The 24,051-nt window shown below is 56.2% G+C and overlaps 2 protein-coding genes and 1 long non-coding RNA gene across 13 annotated transcripts; 2 read left to right on the top strand and 1 right to left on the bottom strand.

The window, feature by feature from the left end:
* Positions 1–1,297: 1,297 nt before the first annotated feature.
* On the top strand, positions 1,298–11,606 carry LOC143696190 (uncharacterized). 2 transcript variants are annotated; one of them, XR_013185647.1, is made up of 6 exons: positions 1,298–2,773; positions 3,091–3,185; positions 5,130–5,287; positions 7,307–7,428; positions 7,674–11,226; positions 11,354–11,606. It is a non-coding gene; the product is annotated as an uncharacterized LOC143696190 (long non-coding RNA). The 2 variants fall into 2 exon arrangements; XR_013185646.1 differs by lacking the exon at positions 11,354–11,606 and having other exon boundaries at positions 7,674–11,306.
* On the bottom strand, positions 5,241–12,806 carry PROM2 (prominin 2). Its single transcript, XM_054650735.2, has 23 exons — positions 12,551–12,806; positions 11,912–11,961; positions 11,585–11,787; positions 11,371–11,491; positions 10,949–11,012; positions 10,630–10,719; positions 10,326–10,525; positions 10,167–10,241; positions 10,016–10,079; positions 9,741–9,900; positions 9,218–9,370; positions 8,778–8,901; positions 8,209–8,300; positions 8,051–8,135; positions 7,814–7,960; positions 7,659–7,730; positions 7,495–7,587; positions 7,360–7,413; positions 6,954–7,034; positions 6,275–6,343; positions 6,070–6,159; positions 5,851–5,957; positions 5,241–5,436 (listed from the first exon to the last, which is right to left on the bottom strand). Exons 1-23 carry the CDS (start codon positions 12,789–12,791, stop codon positions 5,373–5,375), a joined length of 2,499 nt encoding a protein of 832 aa, XP_054506710.2. The 5' UTR covers positions 12,792–12,806; the 3' UTR covers positions 5,241–5,372.
* Positions 12,807–14,520: 1,714 nt separating this feature from the next.
* Positions 14,521–23,911, top strand: DUSP11 (dual specificity phosphatase 11). Of its 10 annotated transcripts, XM_077191621.1 has the most exons (10): positions 14,522–14,800; positions 15,413–15,488; positions 16,348–16,479; positions 17,357–17,480; positions 17,862–17,922; positions 19,475–19,521; positions 20,028–20,100; positions 20,767–20,865; positions 21,354–22,041; positions 22,090–23,911. In XM_077191621.1, exons 1-10 carry the CDS (start codon positions 14,766–14,768, stop codon positions 23,365–23,367), a joined length of 2,613 nt encoding a protein of 870 aa, XP_077047736.1. In that variant the 5' UTR covers positions 14,522–14,765; the 3' UTR covers positions 23,368–23,911. The 10 variants fall into 10 exon arrangements, with proteins under 10 accessions (XP_054506699.2, XP_077047736.1, XP_054506697.2 ...); XM_054650722.2 differs by having other exon boundaries at positions 14,523–14,800; positions 21,354–23,911; XM_054650723.2 differs by having other exon boundaries at positions 14,524–14,800; positions 20,770–20,865; positions 21,354–23,911.
* Positions 23,912–24,051: the final 140 nt, after the last annotated feature.

The following is a 24,051-nucleotide window of genomic DNA, read 5'->3' as shown; positions in this document are numbered from 1 at the left end:
TATATTATATTATATTATATTATATTATATTATATTATATTATATTATATTATATTATATTATATTATATTATATTATATTAATCCATCATTAAATGTCCAATCTGCCCTTTGACCCTGGAAGTGGAGCTGCCCATGGCTCTTTATGGAGACACCAGGGGAGTTTTATACACCAAATATTCCAGAATTAAACCTCAAATCCTCTCACCCTGGAAGGGCCCATGAGGGGGAGCCAGAACTCAGAGGAAAAGCCCGGGGGAGGCTCCGAGGATGCTCCTGGCGTTGCCATGGGCACGGGGCCGTTGCCATGGCTACCGAGGGATGCAGGAGCGGTGCTGGAGACAAACCCTCCTCGTGCTTCCCTCACTGAATAAAATCCAGCTGGGAATTGGGATCTCATCCTTTCCTGTCCAAATAAAATCCAGCTGGGAATTGGGATCTTGTCCTTCCCTCACTGAATAAAATCCAGCTGGGAATTGGGATCTCATCCTTTCCTGTCCAAATAAAATCCAGCTGGGAATTGGGATCTCATCCCTTCCTATCCAAATAAAATCCAGCTGGGAATTGGGATCTCATCCCTCCCACACCAAATAAAATCCAGCTGGGAATTGGGATCTTGTCCCTCCCTCACTGAATAAAATCCAGCTGGGAATTGGGATCTTGTCCTTTCTATCCAAATAAAATCCAGCTGGGAATTGGAATCCTGTCCTTCCTGTCCAAATAAAATCCAGCTGGGAATTGGGATCTTGTCCCTCCCACACCAAATAAAATCCAGCTGGGAATTGGGATCTCATCCCTCCCACACCAAATAAAATCCATGTGGGAATTGGGATCTTGTCCTTCCTGTCCAAATAAAATCCAGCTGGGAATTGGGATCTCATCCCTTCCTATGCAAATAAAATCCAGCTGGGAATTGGGATCTCATCCCTTCCTGCCCAAATAAAATCCAGCTGGGAATTGGGATCTCATCCCTTCCTGTCCAAATAAAATCCAGCTGGGAATTGGGATCTTGTCCTTCCTATCCAAATAAAATCCAGCTGGGAATTGGGATCTCATCCCTTCCTGTCCAAATAAAATCCAGCTGGGAATTGGGATCTTGTCCTTCCTATCCAAATAAAATCCAGCTGGGAATTGGGATCTCATCCCTTCCTGTCCAAATAAAATCCAGCTGGGAATTGGGATCTCATCCCTTCCTGTCCAAATAAAATCCAGCTGGGAATTGGGATCTCATCCCTTCCTATCCAAATAAAATCCAGCTGGGAATTGGGATCTCATCCCTTCCTGTCCGAATAAAATCCAGCTGAGAATTGGGATCTCATCCCTCCCACACCAAATAAAATCCAGCTGGGAATTGGGCTCTCATCCCTCCCTCGCTCCTTGCTGCAGAAAAAGCTTTGAAAGGAACATTTTGGGGCTGGGGGTGAAATTTTGAACAATTCCCCACAGCAGCTGCTCTGTGTCTCAGCTTCCCGAGCTGTTTTTAGGGGATGATGAGAAAAACGGGAGCGAGAGGTCACGGATGCTTTTTGTGGAGAAGAAAAGGAGGTTGGTGTTCAATGAAAACCAGGGAGAAAAATGGGGGGAAATGGAGTAAGAATGGGGGAATTGAGTGCTGGTACAATTGCAGGAACGAGCTGATCCTGGCTGGACTTTTCCTGCATTTCTCCTCCGTTCCGGGAATAGAGAAGAACAATTTGTGCCCTGAAATAGGAAATTTATAAACAATTTTTGCCCTGAAATAGGAGCTGGGCAGCAGCAGCTGTGAATCAATGAATTATTGATTGTTTATGGATTATTGACACTTCTCAGGGCAGCAGGAGTGAGGTGAGGGGCAGAATCCCAAGGGGGAAGGGAAATGGTTTAATCAACACCAGTTAATTAAGTGCTTGGAAAGTAAAGAACACAGATCCAGATAAAGTGAGATAGAGAAAAAATATTCAAAGAATACAGGTCCAGATAAACTGAGATAGAGGGAAAAACAACTCCGAGAACACAGATACAGATAAAGGAAAAAAATTCAAAGAACACAGATCCAGATAAACTGAGATAGAGGAAAAAAAACACCTCAGAGAACACAGATAAAGTGAGATAGAGAAAAAAAATTCAAAGAATACAGGTCCAGATAAACTGAGATAGAGGGAAAAAACAACTCCAAGAACACAGACCCGTATAAGGTGAGACAGGAAAAAGAAATTCAAAGAGCACAGATCCAAACTGAGATAGGAAAAAAACCAAACCCCTCTGACAGAGGAGACACAAAATCATTTTTAAAAATCCATTTAGCAGCTGGAAATGAGCTGATTTTAGTCTTTAATTTAAGTAATAAAGAGGAGATAAGGTGCCTCTGTGAGGGTGAGACTGCAGGTTAATCATAAACCTGGGACTGCAGGTTAATCATAAATCCTGGCTCTGCTTGAGGTGAGGAATCATTGTCCAGCTCATCCTTATTTTTTATTTTTTCCCTTAGTAAACAGAGTCCAGTTGGTTCAGAACCATTTTCTGGATTATTCACGGGGGATTTACCATTAACTCAAAGATCCTCCCGTTTTTAATCCATCCACATCCCAGGCAAGGAATGGGGATGTTCATGGATTTATAACAAACATTTATTTTGGTGTGAATCCCTCTGCCATTCATTATTTATCTGTAATTTAGAGTGGCCCAGCTATGAGGAATAACCTCAGGAAGAAGATGCAGCTGAATTAATCTCATTTCTTTGCAAACCCACTGGATTTGATGACCTCAAGGTTCTTTTCCAGCCTAAACAACCCCAGGTTTGTCTCTGTGATTTATTTAATCAGTGAATGGACTCAGTAAATATTATTGCTTTTGTGCTAGCTAACATTTCGAGTCCATAATCCCTTTTTGCTCTCCTGCACCACCAAGTGGGGATTACAGTATTTAAAATACGGCGCTGCCATGGAGAGTACAACAAAAATTATTGTAAGAAATTAATTTCTAAAATAAATTATTATAAAAAAATAAAAATATAAAATATAATTTAAATTTTAATTTCTAAGATAAAATTTTAAAATATATTTACAAAATAAAATTGTAAAAAATATTGTTAAATTAATTTTTTTTTAATCAGGTAAACCTCTTCTTTTAATTATCTCAGAATTTTGTGACTTTAGGCCTTCAAAATGCATCCAGCTGGGAGCTTTTTATTTCCTGGCTGAACCCCAGGTAAGAACATTTTCCACACCACAACCCCCTCTGACAAATCCTCTATTTTAACGCTGATTTTTGGTGCCATCAGGTGGTTTCCATGTGGGCTGAGGACATCCCACATGTGGATGGAGGGGTCCTGCAAAAACCCTTTTGGGGTTTTCATTCTAAATCCCTTTGGAAAAAAACCTTTGCAATGCTGACCTCTGCAGGCTGAGGAGCTGCTGAAAACCCCGGGCAGCAATAACCTAAATAATGCATAAACCAGGTGTTTTTACTGCTGCTGGCTGTGGGTAGGAAAAGCCCATAATAAAATAAAAAAAAAACTTATAAATTATGCATAAAAATGGGGCATTTCTCTCTCAGCTGGCAGACAGAGAGCGTTTATGGGGAGGGAAATCCTCCTTTGGTGGAGCTGCAAACCCCTGGATGGATTCTGGGAATAATTTGCTGCTTGGACAAAGCCCTGCCAAACCAGGGGGTGAAGGATCTGGATGAAAAACAGGAAAAAAATACAAATTGGGAAATAAAGGGCTGGACTTCCTTGGGATGGGGGGCAGAGCCCCCTGCCCATGCCAGGGGATGGATCAAGATGATTTTTGATGTCCCTTCCAACCCAAACCATTCCGTGGTTGTACCCATCCCTTCACCTGCAGTTTCCACAGCCCCCAGCTCTAATTAAGCTCTAATTAACAGCACCTCGAGGCCAGGAGGGCCCCCACTCTTGCAGTGGGGTTATTGGGGGGTGGAGATGGGGGTCCCATGGGGTTTGGGCCATCCATGACCTCGGCCCCAGAGCCCTCACGGCCCTGAAGCCCTCACGGCCCTGGAGCCCTCATGGCCGTGCCATCCCCTCAGCCCTGGAGCCCTCATGGCCGTGTCACCCCTCAGCCCTGGAGCCCTCATGGCAGTGTCACCCCTGGATCCCTCATGGCCATGCCATCCCCTCAGCCCTGGAGCCCTCACGGCCGTGCCATCCCCTCAGCCCTGGAGCCCTCATGGCCATGCCAGCCCCCCAGCCCTGGAGCCCTCATGGCCGTGTCACCCCTTTGGTCCTGGAGCCCTCATGGCCGTGTCACCCCTCAGCCCTGGAGCCCTCATGGCCGTGTCACCCCTGGAGCCCTCATGGCCGTGTCACCCCTCAGCCCTGGATCCCCCATGTCCCTGTCACCCCTTTGGCCCTGGATCCCTCATGGCCGTGTCATCCCTCAGCCCTGGAGCCCTCATGGCCGTGTCACCCCTTTGGTCCTGGAGCCCTCATGGCTGTGTCACCCCTCAGCCCTGGAGCCCCCATGTCCCTGTCACCCCTGGAGCCCTCATGGCCGTGTCACCCCCTTGGCCCTGAAGCCACCTCAAGCCTGGCCCCGGACCCTCATGGCCGTGTCACTCCCTCAACCCCAGGGTCCCCTTTGGCCCTGGAGCCCCCATGGCCATGGAGCCACCTCAAGCCTGGCCCTGTCACCTCCATGTCCCTGTCACCCCCTCAGTCCTGGAGCCACCTCAGGCCTGGTCCCCAAGCCCCCATGGCCGTGTCACCTCCTTGGCCACAAACCCAGCCCCAGAGTCCCCCTCAGTCCTGGAGCCCCCTCGGCCATAACCTCAACCCTGAAGTCCCCCTAAACCCCTTCGAATCCAAAGCCATGGGGTCCCCTCAGCCCCAGAGCCCATTCAGACCCCAAAAGCCCCAACCCTAACGGCCCCCTTGGCTCCAAAGCCCCTCAGCCATGGGCCCCCCTCAGCCATGGGCTCCCCTCATCCCAAAACCCCTCGACCCTACAGCCTCCTCACCCCAAAGCCCCTCAGAACCGTTCCCTGTGGCTAATGGGGACACAAAGGGCGTGAACAGAAGAGCCAGGGGCAGATTTGAGGGGAGGGTTTTAATGTGCCCCACACCGCCTGGGGGTGCTGGGAGTGGGGGATCACTGTGGGGTGTGAGAGGGCTGGGAGAGCCTCCCCTTCCAGCCAGGATCAGCCAGGCTGCAGGAGCCCCCCAGAGACCCCAAATCTCCGGGTGTCCCATGCCTGGGAAGGACACCAGACCCCAAAGGACACCGAGAAAGAGACGCCAGAGGGATCCAAAGCCCTGAGAGGTGCCAGAGGGATTTGGAGCTTTGGCACAGGTTTGTGCTTTGGGTTTGTGCTGCTTTGGGTTTGGGTTTGGGTTTGTGGCAGCTCCTGGGGCGCCGCACCCGGCAGAGCCCCGTCCTAGAGCTTGAGCGCTGTCACACGGGGGATGTGGAAGGGACAGGTCTCCTCTGAGCCCGTGGAGCTGCAGGAGAGATGGAGAAAGCCCGAGGGATGGTCAGGGAGGGGTCCACACCCCCATTCCCGTGTCCTCCCTGTCCCCTTGTCCTCCCATCTCCTTATCCTTCCCTTGTTCCGGTGTCCTCCTCCCTGTCCCCTTGTCCTCTTGTCCTCCCTGTCCTTGTGCCCCCTTGTCCCCCCTTCTCCTTGTCCCCCATGTCATCCCTGTCCCATTGTCCTCCTGCCCCGTGTCCATCCCATCCCTTTGTCCCCGTGTTTCCCTCATCCTCTTGTCCTCCCCATCCCCGTGTCCCCTTGTCCTCCCCGTCCACTTGTCCTCCTCGTCCTCATGTCCCCCTCATCCTCTTGTCCTCCTCATCCCCCTCATCCCCCCGTGTCCCCCTCATCCCCGTGTCCCCGGTCCCCAGCCGCCCCTCACATCAGGCGGTTGCGGATGGGGCGGAAGTGTTTGGTGAGTCTGACGGCGAAGATGATGCTGGGGATGAGGAAGAAGGTGCAGCAGCCCAGGCTGAACCAGAAGGCGTTCTGCAAGGAGAACCGGCCGGGCTGAGGGGCAGCCCCGGGGCTCCGGAGGGGCTCGGGCAGCCCCGGCGCCCCCGCAGCTCCTCCCCGGAGCCCCGAGGAGGGCGATGCTCACCCAGGGCTCGGCGATGCGGTCGCACAGGATCACCCGCCCGTTGTCCAGGGCCGTGGCCAGCGGCTGGCACGAAGCCACGTCCTCCCTCAGCTGCAACGAGACAAGCACCACACCCGGCTGCTGGTGTGCGGTTTGCCTGCTGGGGGGGACCCATGGGGGCTCCTGGGCCCCAAAAATCCCCGCGGGGGGACGGGGGAGCTCTCACCGTCTGCCCGACCCAGTTGAGGTACTGGGTGAAATAGCGCAGCTCCTTCCTGGTGAAGCAGCCGAGCTCCTGGGCAGGGAGAGGCAGCGTGGAGGGAGAACCCTGCACTTCCCGGCCCGGATTCAGCCCCACAGTTCCCAATTCTGATTGAACCCCGCAGTTCCCAGTCCAGATTCAGCCCCACAGTTCCCAGTCTGAATTTAACCCACACTTCCCAATCTGGATTCAACCCCACACTTCCCGATTCTGATTCAGCCCCGCGCTTCCCAATTCCAACTCAGCCCCACAGTTCCCAGTCCGGATTCAACCCTACAGTTCCCAGTCCGGATTCAACCCTACAGTTCCCAATTCTGATTTAATCCCACCGTTCTCAATTCCGATTCAACCCCAGTCTGAATTTAACCTGCACTTCCCAATCTGGATTCAGCCCCACACTCCCCATCCCGGCTCCATCCCCACGTTCCCCATCCCAGCTCCATCCCCACGTTCCCCATCCCGGCTCCATCCCCACGTTCCCCATCCCGGCTCCATCCCCGCATTCCCCAGCCTCTCTCCAGCCTCTCCCCGGGCTAATGCAGGCTGGGAAATGGGGGCTGAAGGCTCCCGGTGCCCTCTTCCCCCTCTTTCCTCCTGGCTGCGGGGGATTCCAGCCCCGCCGGTTCACCCAGCCCCGCCTCACCTGCCGCAGGATCTGCTGGGCCTGCAGGGGCAGCCGGGCTTCCACCGAAGCTGTGGTGGCCAGAGTCCTCCTCACCCGCTCCTGGGGAGGCACAGCGAGGGCAGAGCATCCTCAGGGCCCGGAGGGGCAGGGTGGGTGCCCGGGGGGTGCAGGGAGAAACCCCAGATTGGGTCTGGGTGCCGGGCAGGGAAAGGGGGATGTGCCCTGAGCAGGAAAACCCCTTTGCAGGGGGATTTCTGGTTTGTGACAGCAAATCTAATCCCTAAAGGAGACAGACTTTCCTGGCTGGCATTTTTCCTGGCTCTCCCATCACCCTGCAGCTGAATTTTTTTGTTGCTGTTGTTTTGTGGCAGATGGGAACCAGGGAGCACCAGAGTTTCTGGGGCTGGAAGAGACGTGTCAGTACCTTGAGGTGCGGCGCCAAGCGGGAGAGGAACTGGACGCTTTCCCCCAGCTTTGCCTGCAGGACAGGGAGGTGAGGAAGGTTCAGAAACCTCGTTGTCCCCTTCCAGGGGCTGCCACCAGCCCGGCAGGGACTCACCACCAAAGCCTCCTGCGCCTGCACCGTGGAGTTCTGCATGTGCCTCAGCGCCCTGGCCTCTGCTGCGAGCCGCCCGGCCACCGTGCTGTTCCTCTGCGGGGCACGGCGGGGTCAGCCCGGCCCCGACAGCACCGAGGGCTCCCCTTACCTGCCCCACCGCTCACCTGCATCTTCTGCAGCCCCTCCAGGTTCCTCGCCAAGCCGGGCAGGCTGGTCTGCACCACGGGGTTCTTCATCTGCGGGGAAACGGAGTCGGGGGCTGCCCGAAATGCAGCCCCACGCCCCGCGGCGGGTCCAGATGGTGGCAAGCAGCCCTCACCTCCTCCTGGAAGCGCCCGTAATCCACCTCGTCCAGCCCGCTGCGGGCGAAGGCCTCCAGGTCCTGCCTGCCCTCGCTGCGGAGCAGCCGCACAGCCCCCAGCTCCGCCGTGAAGTCTCCCAGGCGCTTTTGGAAGTCGGCCGTGTACTGCAGGGCGGGACAAGGCGTCCTGCAGGGCTCCCAGTAACCCCAGTAAAGCTCCTGCGTCCCCTGCCCCGACCCGGAGCCGGCCCTCACCTGGGGGGTTCTCAGGTGCTCGTCCAGGTCGTAGGAGCTGTCGAGCTGCAGCACCTCCCAGAGCCCCGCGCCGCTCTTGCACTCCCTGCAAGGCAGAGGAGTGTTGGGGGGACCCCAAATCCGTCCTGGCGGCTCGGGGAGGCTCCTGCCGTGCTCACCTGTACGCAGAGCTGAGGTTGGAGTCCCTCCTGAGGTTGAGCTGGCGGGTGAGGTTCATGGACGGAGGGAGATTCCCCGGGGTGTCGATGAACTGGGCCAAACAGGAGGAGAAATTGAGGCAGGGTAAGGCAGGGGTGCTCCCACAGGGATTCTGGGGGTGCTCTGCCCTCACAGGGGTATCCTGGGGGGGGGCTCATGGCAGCCTGAGCTAATTTTGGGTTTATTTGGGCACTTCCCAATGAGGAGCCTGGCCTGGTGTATTTGGAGGGACAGGGCCGTGTGTGGCACTGCCACGGGGACAGTCCTGACCCCAGTCCCTCTCCCATCCCCATCACCCCCATCAAGCACCCCGAGGACCAGGGAACAGCAATTAGGAAGTGAATTAACAGCACAAAGGCGATTCCCAGCTGCTGATGCAAATCCGAGGAGCTAATCCTAAACTTAATCTTCTGGTCTAGGATGGGGCTTTTCCTGTCGGGTTTAGGGGGAGGACACAGAGCCTGTGGAGGTGTTTTGGTGCACGGAAGGAGAGATTTACAGGGCGATGGGTGGATGTGTGGCCACCCACCTTATAAATCTCCTGGTTGACCCAATTCCTGCAAACCAGCGTCTGGATGTTGCCCCCGACCAGGAAGGTGGCGAAAACCAGGAGGATGAGGAGCCAGGAGAACAGGAAAGCCAAGCCCACGCCGCTGAAAGAGAGGGGAGAGGGGGCGGCGCCGGTGGCTTCGCAGCCCCGAGAGGGCAGGAAGGGACCTGCCCGTCCAGCTGCAGCCCCGCGGCTCCTTCCCGAGCCCGGGCACGCCGGGCTGGGCAGGGCCGGCCCTGGCAGCGGGGTGTGCTGCCAGCTCCCAGGGAGGAGCAGCTTCTCCCGGAGCTGCCGGCGCAGGCGGTGCCTTCAAAAGCTTTTCCGCTGGGACCTCTCCCAGTCCCTCCCTTGGCTTTGCCTGGGTTTTTTGGGGGGTGTGTGAGATGGAGCAGCCCCCCAGCACCCAGATAAAGCCTTACACCAGGAGAAACTTGGCGCCAGCTTCTCCTCGGCACTCGTAGTCGCTGGGGTCCTCCCGCTTGGACAGCCCGTAGGCCCCCAGGGCCATGCCCGTCACGTTGCAGGCGAGGATGAGGAGGATGATGGAGCACAGCACCGTGCCCGCGATCCACCTGGAGGGGAGAGCACAGGGCACAGCCTGGAGACGCGGGGCTGAGGCACTGGGGCTCGGAGCCCTTCTCTGCAAGGGAGGGTGTTCCCATTGCCGATGGTGGGACACGCAGTGGTTGTGGGTGGGATCTTTTGGAGCCCTCCTATTTTTCGGATATCTTTTGGCCATTTAGGCTGTGAATGATGGAGCCTGAGCACAGGGAGAGCATGGCTTTGAGGAATGCGTGAGTTGAGATGTGGAGGGAGGCCAGTTCGGGGAGGTTTAGTCCCATTGTAACTATTAGGAGTCCTGGCTGGCTTGAAGTAGAGAAGGCAATGATTCTTTTTATTGCCGTTTTGTGTAAGGGCGCATGTGGCTGCCCCCGGGCTCACCTGTAGCGCTCGAAGCGCTCCGCCTCCCGCAGGTAGGGCCGGCTCCGCTGCTCCGCCTCCGCCAGCGCCTCGCTGGCCGGCCGGGTGTAGTCGGGCAGGGGGAAGCCGTCGGCGATGGACTGCACCTTCTCCGCCGTGCGGGCCAGGTCGGCCCGCAAATCTGCGGGAATAAGGCCGGGCTGCAGGGCTGGGATGGTCCCTGCACCCCACCCCGTGTCCCCAGAAGGATTCACGGCGTGGGGGATGTCCCCACTCGCTGTGGCAGCCCCACTCACCCTGGATGACCTGAGCCATCCTCTCCACGGCCAGCTCCGGGATGGAGTTGAAGGTGCCATTGCCCTGCAGGAAAAAAGGAGGCGCTGAGCACCTCAGCTGGAGTTGCCTGCAGGTGCTGGACCCCACCATGCTTCACCCCAACCCCTAAACCTGGCGAATCATCTCCGCAAAGTCACTTCGGGGCAGGCCGGCCAGCGCCTTCAACACCTTCTCCACCGACGGCACCTGGGGAGAGCGGAGAAAAGACCCCGTGAGCCGCGGGGCGGCGGCGCGGGGAGGCCACCGGGGGCACCAGGGGCCCGTGCCCACCTTGGCGTAGTCAGCGCCGAGCTGCAGGCCCTGTGCCCGGCCCAGGACGCTGGCGCAGGAGGTGCAGCGCGGGTCGTCCAGGAGCGCGACCACGCGGCGCCTCCGCTCCCGCAGCGCCGGCTCCAGCTCGGCCCGCGCCGCCGCCAGCGCCCGCGCCGTCCGGTGCACGATCTGTAAATGGTGCAGCGAGCTCTGTAGGTCTTAAAGAGAAAGCCCAGGGCTCGGTCACGCTGCTCCGCTCGGCCGCCACGCAGAGGCTGCGGCCCCGGTGGCGGTGCCGGGGACAGCGGAGCTCCGGCCGTACCTCCGGCCCGGTCCTGCAGGTCGGCGAGAGCCGCGTAGGTCATGGCCTGGAGCTGTGCGTGGATGGAGAGCCCCACGCTCCTGCTGAGCCCTGCAAGGCACCGAGGCACCGTCAGCACCGCGTCCATCCCCGGGGCGAGCTCGGCTCCATCAGCACCGTGTCCATCCCCGGGGCGAGCCCGGCACCGTCGGCACCGAGACCATCCCCGGGGCGAGCTCGGCTCCATCAGCACCGCGTCCATCCCCGGGGCGAGCTCGGCACCGTCGGCACCGAGACCATTCCCGGGGCGAGCTCGGGGTGATGCCGGTGCCGTTCTTACCACCCAGGTCGGAGCTGATCTGCTTTCGGGGCACCTCGAACTTGTCCACCACCATCTGCACGCCCTGCCGGGAAAGAGGAGCCGCTGAGCCGCGGGCAGCAGCGGCCGGGAGGGAAGGGAGCCCCGCGTTGCCATTCGGAACGCATTTTTATGGCAGCCGCGTCATCTCCTCTTGCCTGGCGAACCATCCATCCCCCGAGGGAAACGCGGCCATCCCTGGGCAGCGCGCCCTGCCGGGGGCGAGGCCGCTCGGGGACACACCTGGGGACCTTGGCAAGGTGGCGAGGGTGCTCGGGGACACACCTGGGGACCTTGGGAAGGTGGTGAGGCCGCTCGGGGACACACCTGGGGGACCTTGGCAAGGCCGCTCAGGGACACACCTGGGGACCTTGGCAAGGTGGCGAGGCCGCTTGGGGACCCACCTGGGGGATGCTGGCGAGGTGCTGCCGCAGCGTGCGCAGGGTGGAGGGCACAGCCCCCAGTCCCGGCTCCATCTGTCCCTTCACCCTCTGGCTGGTGACAAAGGCGCAGGTGACGCTGACCCTGCGGGGAGCGAGCAGGCGGTGGCGGCGCGGCCCCGCAGGACGCGGCTCCCCCCGCCCAGCGAGGGTTTTGGGGGTGATTCGGGGGGCTCACAGGATGACGAGGGAGGTGAAGGACAGGCAGGCCAGCAGGCAGCGGCGGCGGCAGCCCAGCGAGCGCCGGTGGGCGCGGAGGCGGCCCCCGCAGCGCCGGCGGCTCCGGCAGTAGCAGAAGCACATCCCGGCCACCGGCACGGCCACGGTGAAGAGCAGAGCCACGGCGGCACAGACGACATAGCCCAGCTCGTACTGCAGCACCTGCGCCACGCGAGAGCCTCGCTGGGGCACCTCTGCACCGAGCTCGGGGCTCTCTGAGCGCCCGGGTGCCCCGTGCCAGGTGGGAGCATCCCCGTGGCATCCCCTGCCCCACGGCCCGGCTCACCTGCGATGTCCTCACCGAGCCGGGGTCGTTCAGGGCTGTCCTGAGCAGCTCTGCAAAAAATAAATCACGGCACGGGCAGAGGAGGTCCCGCCCGGTGCATCCCCAACCTTCGTGGGGCAGCAGCACCGGGGCAGAGGCTGAAGCTTCTGCTGAACCCCTGGGGCCCCTCTGGGACAGAGGCAGGACCCCTTCTGAACCCCTGTAGCTGCTCTGGGACACAGGATCACAGCCTGCAGAACACCCAAGTCCTGGCAGCAGTGGGATCGCTCTGCTTGAGGTGAGGAATCATTGTCCAGCTCATCCTCACTTCTTGTTTTTTGCCCCCAGTTAACAGAGTGCCCTCCAGTTGGTTCAGGACGATTTTCTGGATTATTCCTGGAGGATTTACCATTAACTCGAAGATCCTCTCATTTGTAATCCCTCCACATCCCAGGCAAGGAATGGGGATATTCATGGATCTATAACAACCATTTATTTCGGTGTGAATCCCTCTGCCGTTCATCATTTATCTGCAATTTAGAGTGGCCCAACTACAAGAAACAACCTCAGCAAGACGGTCCAGCTGAACTAACCCCATTTCTTTGCAAACCCACTGCATCGAACGACCCCAGATTTCTTTCCCCGGGGCTCAGGGCTCACCTGTGGGCAGCGGGTTCTGCTGGATGAGGTCCAGGCAGCGCCGGACGAGGCCGTAGAGGGGATCCAGCGAGCTGGGCACGCGGTGCAGCGCCGGCACCCGGATCTCGGCGTGCCTGTCGGTGAATCGCAGCACCGGCACTGCCCCGGGGCCGGCGGGGTGGCACTGCTGGCTGCCCGCGCCTCGCGGCATCGCCCCGGCCAGCAGCAGCAGCAGCAGCAGCAGCAGCCCCGCCGCCCGCATGGCTCCGGCCAGCGCAGAGCCGGGGGGCCTCGCTCAGCTGCGATCGCCGGCCCCGGCTGGGCTGCTGCTGCTCCGGGAAACCTGCCTGACGGGTCAGCAGAGCCCAGACGCTGCCGTGGCTTGTTCCCCCACCACGGCTTCCCCGGGGCGGCTGCGTGGAGGCGTCTCCCAAACCATCCCGGGCGTGTTTTGCAAGCCCCGGCATCCCTGAGTCACCGCCGCGGGGTCCCCGCTGTCGAGCCCTGTCCCCAAAGCCACGGCAAAGCCTCCGCGGGGTTTTGGGGGTGCTGAACCCCCTGTGCTCGGGCTGGAGGGTGCTGGACCCCACCACAGCCAGCTTGGGAGGAGGGATTTGGGATTTTGGGCTTGGCTTGGGGGGGTGGGAATGCCCTTGTGGGGGGATGCTCGCGTGTGGATGGGGTACCCGGGGGTCAGAAAAGCATCCTGAGAGCTGGGCCAGCAACAAGGAGACAAAACCAGCACGTGGAGAGGGGCGCCGAGGCCCGGCCGGGTGTGAGATGAGTTCTCCAGCCTCAGCCAGCGCCGGTCCCACACCCCGAGGCGGCCGCGGCTCCTTCCCAGGGCCCGGATCCTGCTCGGCCCGGCCCGAGCGCTAATTACAGGCTGGGCTGGAAGCGCAGGAGGTTCAACCTGATCCGTGCGTGCGGGGGAGCGGCCCCGCCGAGCCCAGACGGCCCCGGGGCATCCCGAGAGCCGCGACCCCGCTCGGCCGGGCGGGCCGGACCGGGCCGCGCCCTCCGCCCGCTGCCCACGGCCCGTCTGCCCGGCGGGGACGCTGCTCCGGTGCTTCCCCTCCCTCCGGAAAAGGGGCTGGCCGCCCACGTTTGTTCTATGGGAATGGGATGTTTGGGAGGGGAAAATCCCGTCCCGGCTCGGTTTATCCCATCCCAGGCCAGGAAATCCTGGGATTTTCAGGATTTTCAGTACCTGGCTGGTGCTGGGCAGTGATGGGGATGCCAGGGATGATTTCTCACCATGATTTCCCATTCTCACCATGATTTCCCAACCATGGCCTCCATTTCCCATTCCCATGGTGATTTCCTAACCCCAGCCTGTATTTCCCATTCCCACGAGGATTTCTCATCCCCATTCCCATTTGACTTCCATGTCCATGAGGATTTCCCATCCCACAATCATTTCCCACTCCCATAAGGATTTCCCATCCCACCTTGACTTCCATATCCATGATGATGATTTCCCATCCCCACAATCATTTCCATTCCCACAAGAATTTCCCATCCCCACAATTATTTCCCATGTCCACGATGTTTTTCCATCCCCATTCCCACTTGACTTCCATGTCCATGAGGATTTCTCATCCCCACAATCATTCCCCATTCCTACAAGGATTTCCCATCCCACAATCATTCCCTGCTCCCTGGTTTGGTACTGGGGCAGTGATGCTGGTTCGGTCCTGGTTCGGTGACCCTGATGTGGTGACAATGGTTCGGTGTCCCTGGTTCAGTCGTGGTTCAGTGCTGGTTCAATGCCGGTTCGGTGGCATCTGTTCAGTGCCAGTTTGGTCCCGGGTTGGTGGTCCCGATTTGGTCCCGGTTCTGTCCCGGTTCGGTGTACTCGGTTCGGTCCCGGTTCGGTGTCCCTGGTTCTGTCCCGGTTCGGTCCTGGTTCGGTGTCCCCGGTTCTGTCCCGGTTTTGTCCCGGTTTTGTCCCGGTTTTGTCCCGGTTCTGTCCCGGTTCGGTCCCGGTTCGGTCCCGGTTCGGTCCCGGTTCGGTGGCACCGCCGCTCTGTGCCTGCAGTACCGCCCGTGACCGCTACGCGGCGCGAGAGCCCCAGCGCGCCGCGCGGGAGGCGTGGCCTCTCTGCTATGGGCGTGGTCTGAACATGGAGGCGTGGCCAGTGTAGCCCCGTGCGCACGTGCGGCGGGCGCGTAAGTGACGTCAGGCGCAGACGCCAAAAATGACGTCACGCGCGGGCGCGGTGGCGTCGCCATCATGGTGGGCAGAGGGTCCTGCCGCGTCCCGGAGCGGTGAGCGCGGCCCGAGCGCGGGGCCGCGGGCTCTGAGGGGCTGTGAGGGGCTGTGGGTTCTGTGGGGCCGCAGGGTGTGAGGGTCCCCGGGCCGGGAGACTCTTGAGGGTCTCTGGGCAGGGTGGGAGCTGAAGGTCCCTGAGCCAGGGAGGATTTGGGGGTCCGGGGAAGGTTTGAGGGGGGATTTGGGGGTCCCGGACTCGGTGGGAGTTTGAGGGGGGATATGGGGGTCTCGGGCCTGGGGGAGGTTTGAGGGTCCCTAGACCAGGGCCGTGGTTCCCAGGCCGGGGTGGGCTTGAGGGTCCTTAGGACTGGGGGTGAGTTTGGGGGTCCCTGGTCCAGCCAGAGCTTGAGGGGTCCCCAGGACTGGCAGGAATTTGGGGGATCCCTGGCCCGGACAGAGTTTGAGGCATCCCCAGCACAGGGGGTTTGGCCGCCCATGGGTCGGGGGTCCCTGGCCATGAGGGATTTTTCCCCAGGGGGAGGCTGAGGGCTCTCAGTGCTGCTGAATTCGGGGTTCCAGCCTGGGGGGGTTGCGTTGCCGGCTCTGGGGGTGTCTGGGGGGGCCGGGCCGGGGGTCCCTGCCCTGTCTGACCCCCCCCAATGGCTCAGGTGGACAGAGTACACCCCCCTGGGCCGCAGGATGCCCGGCACGCGCTTCGTGGCCTTCAAGGTGCCCCTGAAGAAGGTGAGGGGGCACTTTGGGCTGGGGGGGGGACGTTCCTTGAGGGAATTCCTGATCCCAAAATGCAGAGCTGGGTTTGGGAGGGGCAGCAGGTGGGCTGGGCTCCAGGGAACGGGGACAGGAGGAGAGGAAACAGCTCCTGGAGGGATTTCTTCCTGGGAAAGGAGGGGAGGATTGGGACGGGGACAGGAGGACCAAAATCAGCTCCAGGCTGGACATCAGGAGGAATTTTTCACTGGAAAGGGCAAGGAGGTGTTGGAGCTGCCCAGGGAGGTTTGGGACTGGGACAGGAGAAGAAAAATCAGCTCCAGGCTGGACACCAGGAGGAATTTTTCCTGGGAAGGGCAGGGAGGTGTTGGAGCTGCCTACCCTGGAGGTGTCCATGGAGCTCCTGGAGGTGGCACTCAGTGCTATGGGGTGGGCATCGGGCACAGCTGGCACTGGGTGGTGTCCAGGGGCTTTTGCAGCCTCAGGGATTCTGTGGTTTGTGTGTTTGGGCTGAATTCCCAGCAGCAAACCTGCAGTGAGTGCCCAGCTGTGTTTGTCACTGTGAAAGATGTCACTCACCACTGGGAGCTCCCAAAGCTCTGAGGCCCTGAGCAAATCCATAAACTGGGTCATTTTAATGTCCTTTTCACCCAAACCAGCCCAGAATTCAGTGACCAAACTGTGATTTTCTTTTTTTTTGCCTGGGTTGTTGTCTCTGATCTCCAGCACACTCCAGAGCAGGAGTGTCCCCTCTCCCCAGCCCTCACAACATCCCCAGGTTTTAGTAACTGCTTTAAACCATCATTTCTTGCTTTAAACCATCATTTCATGTTTTAAACCATCATTTCCTGCTTTAAACCACCATTTCCTGCAGTGCTTTGAGCAGAACCTCCTGCCAGAGAAGAGATTTTCCCCTCGGGACCTCATCAGGAAGGTGCGGGAGAGGAAGGAGGAGCTGGGGCTGATCATCGACCTCACCTACACCACACGCTACTACAGCAGGCAGGTCAGTGCTCAGAATGGGGGAATCCTCCCCAAAACCAGCTCAGAATGGGGGAATCCTCCCCAAAACCAGCTCAGAATGGGGGAATCCTCCCCAAAACCAGCTCAGAATGGGGGAATCCTCCCCAAAACCAGCTCAGAATGGGGGAATCCTCCCCAAAACCAGCTCAAAATGGGGGAATCCTCCCCAAAACCAGCTCAAAATGGGGGAATCCTCCCCAAAACCAGCTCAAAATGGGGGAGTCCTCCCCAAAACCAGCTCAAAATGGGGGAATCCTCCCCAAAACCAGCTCAGAATAGGGGAATCCTCCCCAAAACCAGCTCAAAATGGGGGAATCCTCCCCAAAACCAGCTCAAAATGGGGGAGTCCTCCCCAAAACCAGCTCAGAATGGGGCTGGGAGGGGCTGGAATCCTCTCCAGGGGCTGAGCTGCAGCCTTGCAGGACAGTGGGGTGTTTCTGATCAAGTCTCCAAGCCCCAGATAGTTCATTACCTGTGATTCTTTAATTAATAAGAATTTTTCTGTGAGAAAAACCTGGGGTTTTTTCTGCTTTACTACCTGTCATTCTTTATTTAATAAGAATTTTTCTGTGAGGAGAACTGGTTTTTTTCTGGTTTTTTTACCTGTGATTCTTTAATTAATAAGAATTTTTGTGTGAGGAAAACTCATCATTTTCTGGTTTTTTTACCACTGCTTGTGTAATTAATAAGAATTTCTGTGTGAGGAACACACATATTTTTCTAGTTTTTTACCTGTCATTCTTTAATTAATAAGGATTTTTGTGTGAGGAAAACTGTTTTTTTCTGGTTTACTACCTGTGTTTGTGTAATTAATGAGCATTTTGGTGCTTTTTCTGGAAATGACTGAGGTTTTTCCCCAGGACCTGCCCTCCACAGTGCAGTACTGCAAGATCCTGACCATGGGCCACGAGATCCCCAACAGAAGAACCTTCCTGAGGTTCAGGGACCTGGTGAGGAGGTTCCTGCTGGCCAACAAGGACAACGGTGAGCCTGCACTTCCCCTCTGGCCCAGCAGGGATTTCTTTCCCTCCTCTGGGCCTGCCAGAGTCCAGTAAATGCAATCAATTGGATTTTCTGGGGAAGGAATCCCCCTGGGCTCTGATATCCTGGGCAGGGATGGAGGCAGGACTCACCTGGGTGGGCTTTGAGTCCCTCCCACCCCAAAGGCTTCTCAAAGGTGTCATTTGAGCCTTAGTTGGGATTGAACCCTGAGCAGATGAGCAGCCAGAATTAATGAGCTGAGTGCTAATTAGACCTGAGCATGTGGTGTGTGTGGGTATTGTACTGGGGGGGTTGGGGCACGTGGGCTCATTCTGGGGACATTGGGGAGGGGAAGCAGCTCGGGGTGCCCTGTGTGTGTTGCAGATAAACTGATCGGGGTGCACTGCACACATGGCCTGAACAGGACTGGCTACCTGGTCTGCAGGTGGGTGCTGCTGCTGCTGGGGGCACTGCAGGTGGGTGCTGCTGCTGCTGGGGGCACTGCAGGTGGGTGCTGCTGCTGGGGGCACTGCCAGGGGGTGCTGCTGCTGCTGGGGGCACTGCCAGGTGGGTGCTGCTGCTGCTGGGGGCACTGCAGGTGGGTGCTGCTGCTGCTGGGGGCACTGCAGGTGGGTGCTGCTGCTGCTGGGGGCACTGCCAGGGGGGTGCTGCTGCTGCTGCTGGGGGCACTGCAGGTCAGTTCTCCCTGCCCAGGTGGGCTCTGTGGTGGCAATTCCAGGTCAATTCTCCCTGCCCAGACTGGCAATTCCAGGTCAATTCTTGTGGCAATTCCAGGTCAGTTCCCCTTTCCCAGGCTGGCAATTCCAGGTCAATTCTTGTGGCAATTCCAGGTCAGTTCTCCCTTCCCAGGTTGACAATTCCAGGTCAGTTCTTGTGGCAATTCCAGGTCAATTCTTGTGGCAATTCCAGGTCAGTTCTCCTTTCCCAGGCTGGCAATTCCAGGTCAGTTCTCCCTTCCCAGGTTGACAATTCCAGGTCAGTTCTTGTGGCAATTCCAGGTCAGTTCTCCCTGCCCAGGTTGGCAGTTCCAGCTCAGTTTTTGCCCAGGTTGGCAATTCCAGGTCAGTTCCCCTTGCCTGGGTTGGCAGTTCCAGGTCAGTTCTTGCCCAGGTTGGCAGTTCCAGGTCAGTTCTTGCCCAGGTTGGCAGTTCCAGGTCAGTTCTTGTGCCAGTTCCAGGTCAGTTCCTGTGGCAGTTCCAGGTCAGTTCCCCTTACCCAGGCTGGCAATTCCAGGTCAGTTCCAGGTCAGTTCCTGTGGCAGTTCCAGTTCAGTTCCCCTTGCCCAGGTTGGCAATTCCAGGTCAGTTCTCCCTGCCCAGGTTGGCAGTTCCAGGTCAGTTCCTGTGCCAGTTCCAGGTCAGTTCTTGTGGCAGTTCCAGGTCAGTTCCTGTGGCAGTTCCAGGTCAGTTCCTGTGGCAGTTCCAGCTCAGTTCCTGTGGCAGTTCCAGGTCAGTTCTCCCTGCCCAGGTTGGCAGTTCCAGGTCAGTTCTTGTGCCAGTTCCAGCTCAGTTCCTGTGGCAGTTCCAGTTCAGTTCCCCTTGCCCAGGCTGGCAATTCCAGGTCAGTTCCAGGTCAGTTCCTGTGGCAGTTCCAGGTCAGTTCCTGTGGCAGTTCCAGGTCAGTTCCCCTTGCCCAGGCAGTTCCAGGTCAGTTCTTGTGGCAGTTCCAGTTCAGTTCCTGTGGCAGTTCCAGTTCAGTTCCTGTGCCAGTTCCAGCTCAGTTCCCCTTGCCAAGCTGGCCTCACTGGTGACCCTTCAGCAGGAAACCAGACTGGGGTAATTTCTGTGACCCCAAACTTGCAAGGATTCACAGGGGGGGCATTTTTTTCCATCCCAAAATTCAGCGTTAAATGCTGATTCTCCATAAATAAAAGATTTAAAACTCACCAGTCCTTTTTTATCTGTTTGTATCATCACCAGCCCATCAATGTTTGCATAATTAATTGTTTAATTAGAGATGTTTTGCTGCTCTTTCAGGTACCTGATTGAGGTTGAAGGCATGGAGCCAAATGCTGCCATAGAGTGTGAGCATCCTGCTGGGATGGGAGTGTTCAGGGAGGGAAGGGCAAATTTTGGGAAGAAACTTTTAAAAGAGGGTTTTTTAAAAAGTAGCTCTAAGTGGCTTTTCTTTTTATTTGGGAAAAGATTTTTGTTGAGAAGAGTGGGAAAAGAGTTTATTTAACAAAGTGTTTATAGGTATGAAAAATTAATAATTATTAAAAATTAATAAAGTTAAACATAAATTTTTTGTTGTTGTTTTCAAGAGATATTGAATTTAGATATATTTTTTGTGGATTGTAGTTTGGTTTGCTTAGCTTTTTATTAGTTTTTTTGGTTTTGGAATGTAGTGTTTTAGGCTCTGGTGGTTTTTGGCCTTTTAATTTAGAGTAGATTTGAACAGTTAAAAAGAAAAATTATAGTTCAGGGAACTTTGTTTGTTTGTTTGTTTGTTTTAGTTAGCTAAAAACAAAGTGCAAAGTAGAGTTTTGGAGGGTTTCAGCTGCTCTGGGGTAACTCTGTGTGTCCCCAGTGTTCAACACATCTCGAGGGCACCCCATGGAGAGGAGCAACTACATCCAGGACCTGCAGAGGAGAGCCCCGAGGTGAGCCTGGCTGGAAACCCCTCAGAGGGCAGGGCTGGGGGGAGTTTATGGAGAAATCCCCCCTGTGAGGTGGAACTCCCAGGAAATCTGGGGCTGCTCCACCCCTGGCAGTGCCCAAGGAGCAGCCTGGGCTAGGGAAAGGTGTCCCTGGCTGGGATTTAAGGTCCTTCCCAACCCAAACCATTCTGGGGCTGGAGCTGGATGGAAAAAACCCCCCAGGCCTCTTTCAGGGTGTGAAGAGCTGATGGGGTCACTCAGTGGGTGAAAAGCTCCATTTTCCCAGTGAAAACATCTGGAATTGTCTTTCAAATTCCCTTCCAAAGCAGCTGTGAGCTGAAGGATTTGGGCTCAGATGTGAGGAAGGAAAGCAGTGCCCCAACAAAGGCCCAGAAGCAGCTGCTGAAGCACCCCCAGCCCCCCTGGCAGTGCCCAGGGAGCAGCCTGGGCCAGGGAAAGGTGTCCCTGGGTGGTTTGGATTGGAAAGGACCTTAAATCCCACTCTGGGGCTGGAGCTGCATGGAAAAACCCCCCAGGCCTCCTCTCAGGGTGTGAAGAGCTGATGGGATCACTCAGTGGGTGAAAAGCTCCATTTTCCCAGTGAAAACATCTGGAATTGTGAAAAGCTCCATTTTCCCAATGAAAACATCTGGAATTGTCTTTCCAAAGCAGCTGTGAGCTGAAGGATGTGGGCTCAGATGTGAGGAAGGAAAGCAGTGCCCCAGCAAAGGCCCAGGAGCACCCCCAGCCCCCCCTGGCAGTGCCCAGGTAGGTGTTGCCCCTTCCCCTGCTCCCTCCCTTTGGGAACAATCCCAGCTGGATTTTTCCAGGCTCCCCCAGCTCTGGGAGAGTAAAAAAAGAAATTCTGAAAGTTGTTCAGGGCCAAAATGGCAGCAGGGAGGCTCTTGTGCCTTGGGAATGCTCCCAAATGCTCCCAAAGCATCTCCAGGACAGCTTTGGGCACAGCCAGTGCCAGCTGTGGCACAGCTGGGGCTCCTTCCCCTCCTCCCCAGGTCCTGATGGAGATTGAAACAAATCCCTGATGGGAATTGAAAACCCCTGATGGGAATTGAAAATTCCTGATGGAAATTGAAAATCCCTGATGGAAATTGAAAATTCCTGATGGAAATCCTGTCAGAAACCAGGAGTGAGCCTCTCTAAAGTTCAGGCTGCAGGAAAGGCTCTGGGTGCTCCCAGAGGGGCTCTGGGTGCTCCCCCAGCTCTTTTTTGGGTGCTGATCCCCAATTTCCCTGCAGGAGCACCAGCAGTGCCAGGCAGAGGCAGGAAGAGCAGAAAAATCTGGAGCAGAGGAAGCAGAAAAAGCAAAATCATCTGGAGATAGAACATCAGGAACAGAGGAAACACAAAAAGCAAAATCATCTGGAGATAGAGCATCAGGAACAGAGGAAACACAAAAAGCAAAATCATCTGGAGATAGAGCATCAGGAGCAGAGGAAACACAAAAAGCAGAATCAGCTGGAGCTGGAGCATCAGGAGCAGAGGAAAAAGAAGCAGAATCATCAGGAGCAGAAGTATCTGGAGATGGAACATCAAGAGCAAAGGAAGCAGAAAAAGCAGAAACATCTGGAGATGGAGCATCAGGAGGAGAGGAAACAGAAAAAGCTGAAACATCAGGAGCAGAATCACCTGGAACAGAGGAAGCAGAAAAAGCTGGAGGAGCTGGAGCATCTGGAACAGAATCATCTGGAAATGGAGCATCAGGAGCAGAGGAAACAGAAGGAGCAGAACCATCTGGAACAAAGGAAGCAGAAGAAGCTGGAGCTCCAGGAGCAGGAGGGTCTGGAGCAGAGGCAGCAGAAAAAGCAGAACCACCTGGAAATGGAGCATCAGGAGCAGAGGAAGCAGAAAAGGCTGGAACATCTGGAGCAGAACCATGTGGAGATGGAGCATCAGGAGCAGAGGAAGCAGAAAAAGCTGGAACATCTGGAGCTGGAGCATCAGGAGAAAAGGAAGCAGAAAAGGCTGGAACACCTGGAAATGGAGCATCAGGAGCAAAGGAAGCAGAAAAAGCTGGAACATCTGGAGCAGAACCATCTGGAGATGGAGCATCAGGAGAAAAGGAAGCCAAAAAAGCAGAAACATCAGGAACAGAATCTGGAGCAGGAGCAGAGGAAGCAGAAAAAGCTGAAACACCTGGAGCAGAATAACCTGGAAACAGAGCATCTGGAGCAGAGGAAACAGAAGGAGCAGAACCATCTGGAACAGAGGAAGAAAAAAAAGCTGGAACATCAGGAGCAGAATAATCTGAAGGAGAGGAAGCAGAAAAAACTGGAGCTCCAGGAGCAGGAGCATCTTGAACAGAGGAAAGAGAAAAAGCTGGAACATCAGGAGCAGAATCATCTGGAAATGGAGCATCAGGAGCAGAAGAAAGAGAAGAAACAGAAACATCTGGAGCAGAAGAAGCAGAAACATCTGGAGCAGAATAATCTGGAGATAGAGCATCAGGAACAAAGGAAACAGGAAAAGCTGGGGCTCCAGGAGCAGGAGCATCTGGAGCAGAAGAGGCTGAAAAAGCTGGAACATCAGGAGCAGAGGAAACAGAAAAAACAGAAACATCTGGAGCAGGAGAAGCAGGATTGGCTGGAGCAGAATCATCTGGAGATGGAACATCAGGAGCAGAGGAAACAGAAAAAACAGAAACATCTGGAACAGGAGAAGCAGGATTGGCTGGAACAGAATCATCTGGAGATGGAGCATGAGGAGCAGAGGAAGCAGAAAAAACAGAAACGTCTGGAGCAGAATCATCTGGAGATGGAGCATGAGGAGCAGAGAAAACAGAAAAAACAGAAACATCTGGAGCAGAATCATCTGGAGATGGAGCATGAGGAGCAGAGGAAGCAGAAAAAACAGAAACACCTGGAGCAGGAGAAGCAGGATTGGCTGGAGCAGAATCATCTGGAGATGGAACATCAGGAGCAGAGGAAGCAGAAAAAACAGAAACATCTGGAGCAGAAACATCTGGAGCAGAATCATCTGGAGATGGAGCATGAGGAGCAGAGGAAGCAGAAAAAACAGAAACATGTGGAGCAGGAGAAGCAGGATTGGCTGGAGCAGAATCATCAGGAGATGGAGCATGAGGAGCAGAGGAAGCAGAAGAAGCTGGATAAGAGACAGCAGAAGCAGCAGAATTATTTGGAGCACAATGATCAGGAGCAGGAGGCCGTGGAGCCGCCCTGCCCTGTGCCCCCCAGGAACTGCTGGCTGTCCCCACCCCTCAAGAAGAAGAAGCAGCAGCACCAGGAGCTGTGATCCCCCCAGAGCCCCCAGCCCAGGAGAGCCCAGCAGGACATGTCCTGACAGAGCCCCACCAGGAGAACCCTGCAGGGAGCAGCAGCAGCTGCCCAGGGCTGCTTTTAATCTGATTTTTAACCTGGTTTTTAACCTGGTTTTTCTCACTGCCCACAGCTCTGGTGCTTTTCCACCAGGAGAACCCTGCAGGGAGCAGCAGCAGCTGCCAGGCAGCAGCAGGTTTTTAAGAAAATCAAGGCTGGTTTTTAATCTGTTTTTTTTTCTCACAGCTCAGGTGCTTTTACAGGAATTTTTTCATCTGGTGCTGTGAGTGAGGGATTCTGGAATAATCCTAAAGAAATTTCCTCAGGTACCCCTGGACCTTCAACAAAATGGAGTTTTGTTGATTTCCTCAGGACAAGGAACGGGACTGACCATGAAAACTCAGATTTTTATTCTCTTTTTTACTCATTTTTGCTATAATGGGTAAAATCAGCAACATTTTTTACCTGAGTATAAATTTTTTACTTTTGCTAAAGTAAATTTCCACGCTGTGCAAACTCCAGCTTGGCTGCGGAGCAGTGATTTCCCGCGCTGAGGGGGGGTCGGGCCCGGTTTTGGGGTGAGAACGGCCGGGTTTGGGTTGGGCGCTGCCCCTTTAAGAGCTACCGCTGTGACGTCACCACGCGCGACGTGGTGCGGAAG

This window comes from Agelaius phoeniceus, chromosome 30 (assembly GCF_051311805.1).
Source record: "Agelaius phoeniceus isolate bAgePho1 chromosome 30, bAgePho1.hap1, whole genome shotgun sequence".
Lineage (NCBI taxonomy): Eukaryota > Metazoa > Chordata > Aves > Passeriformes > Icteridae > Agelaius > Agelaius phoeniceus.
Note: the sequence above shows the minus strand (reverse complement) of the source record. Positions and strands in the feature narration are given on the sequence as shown.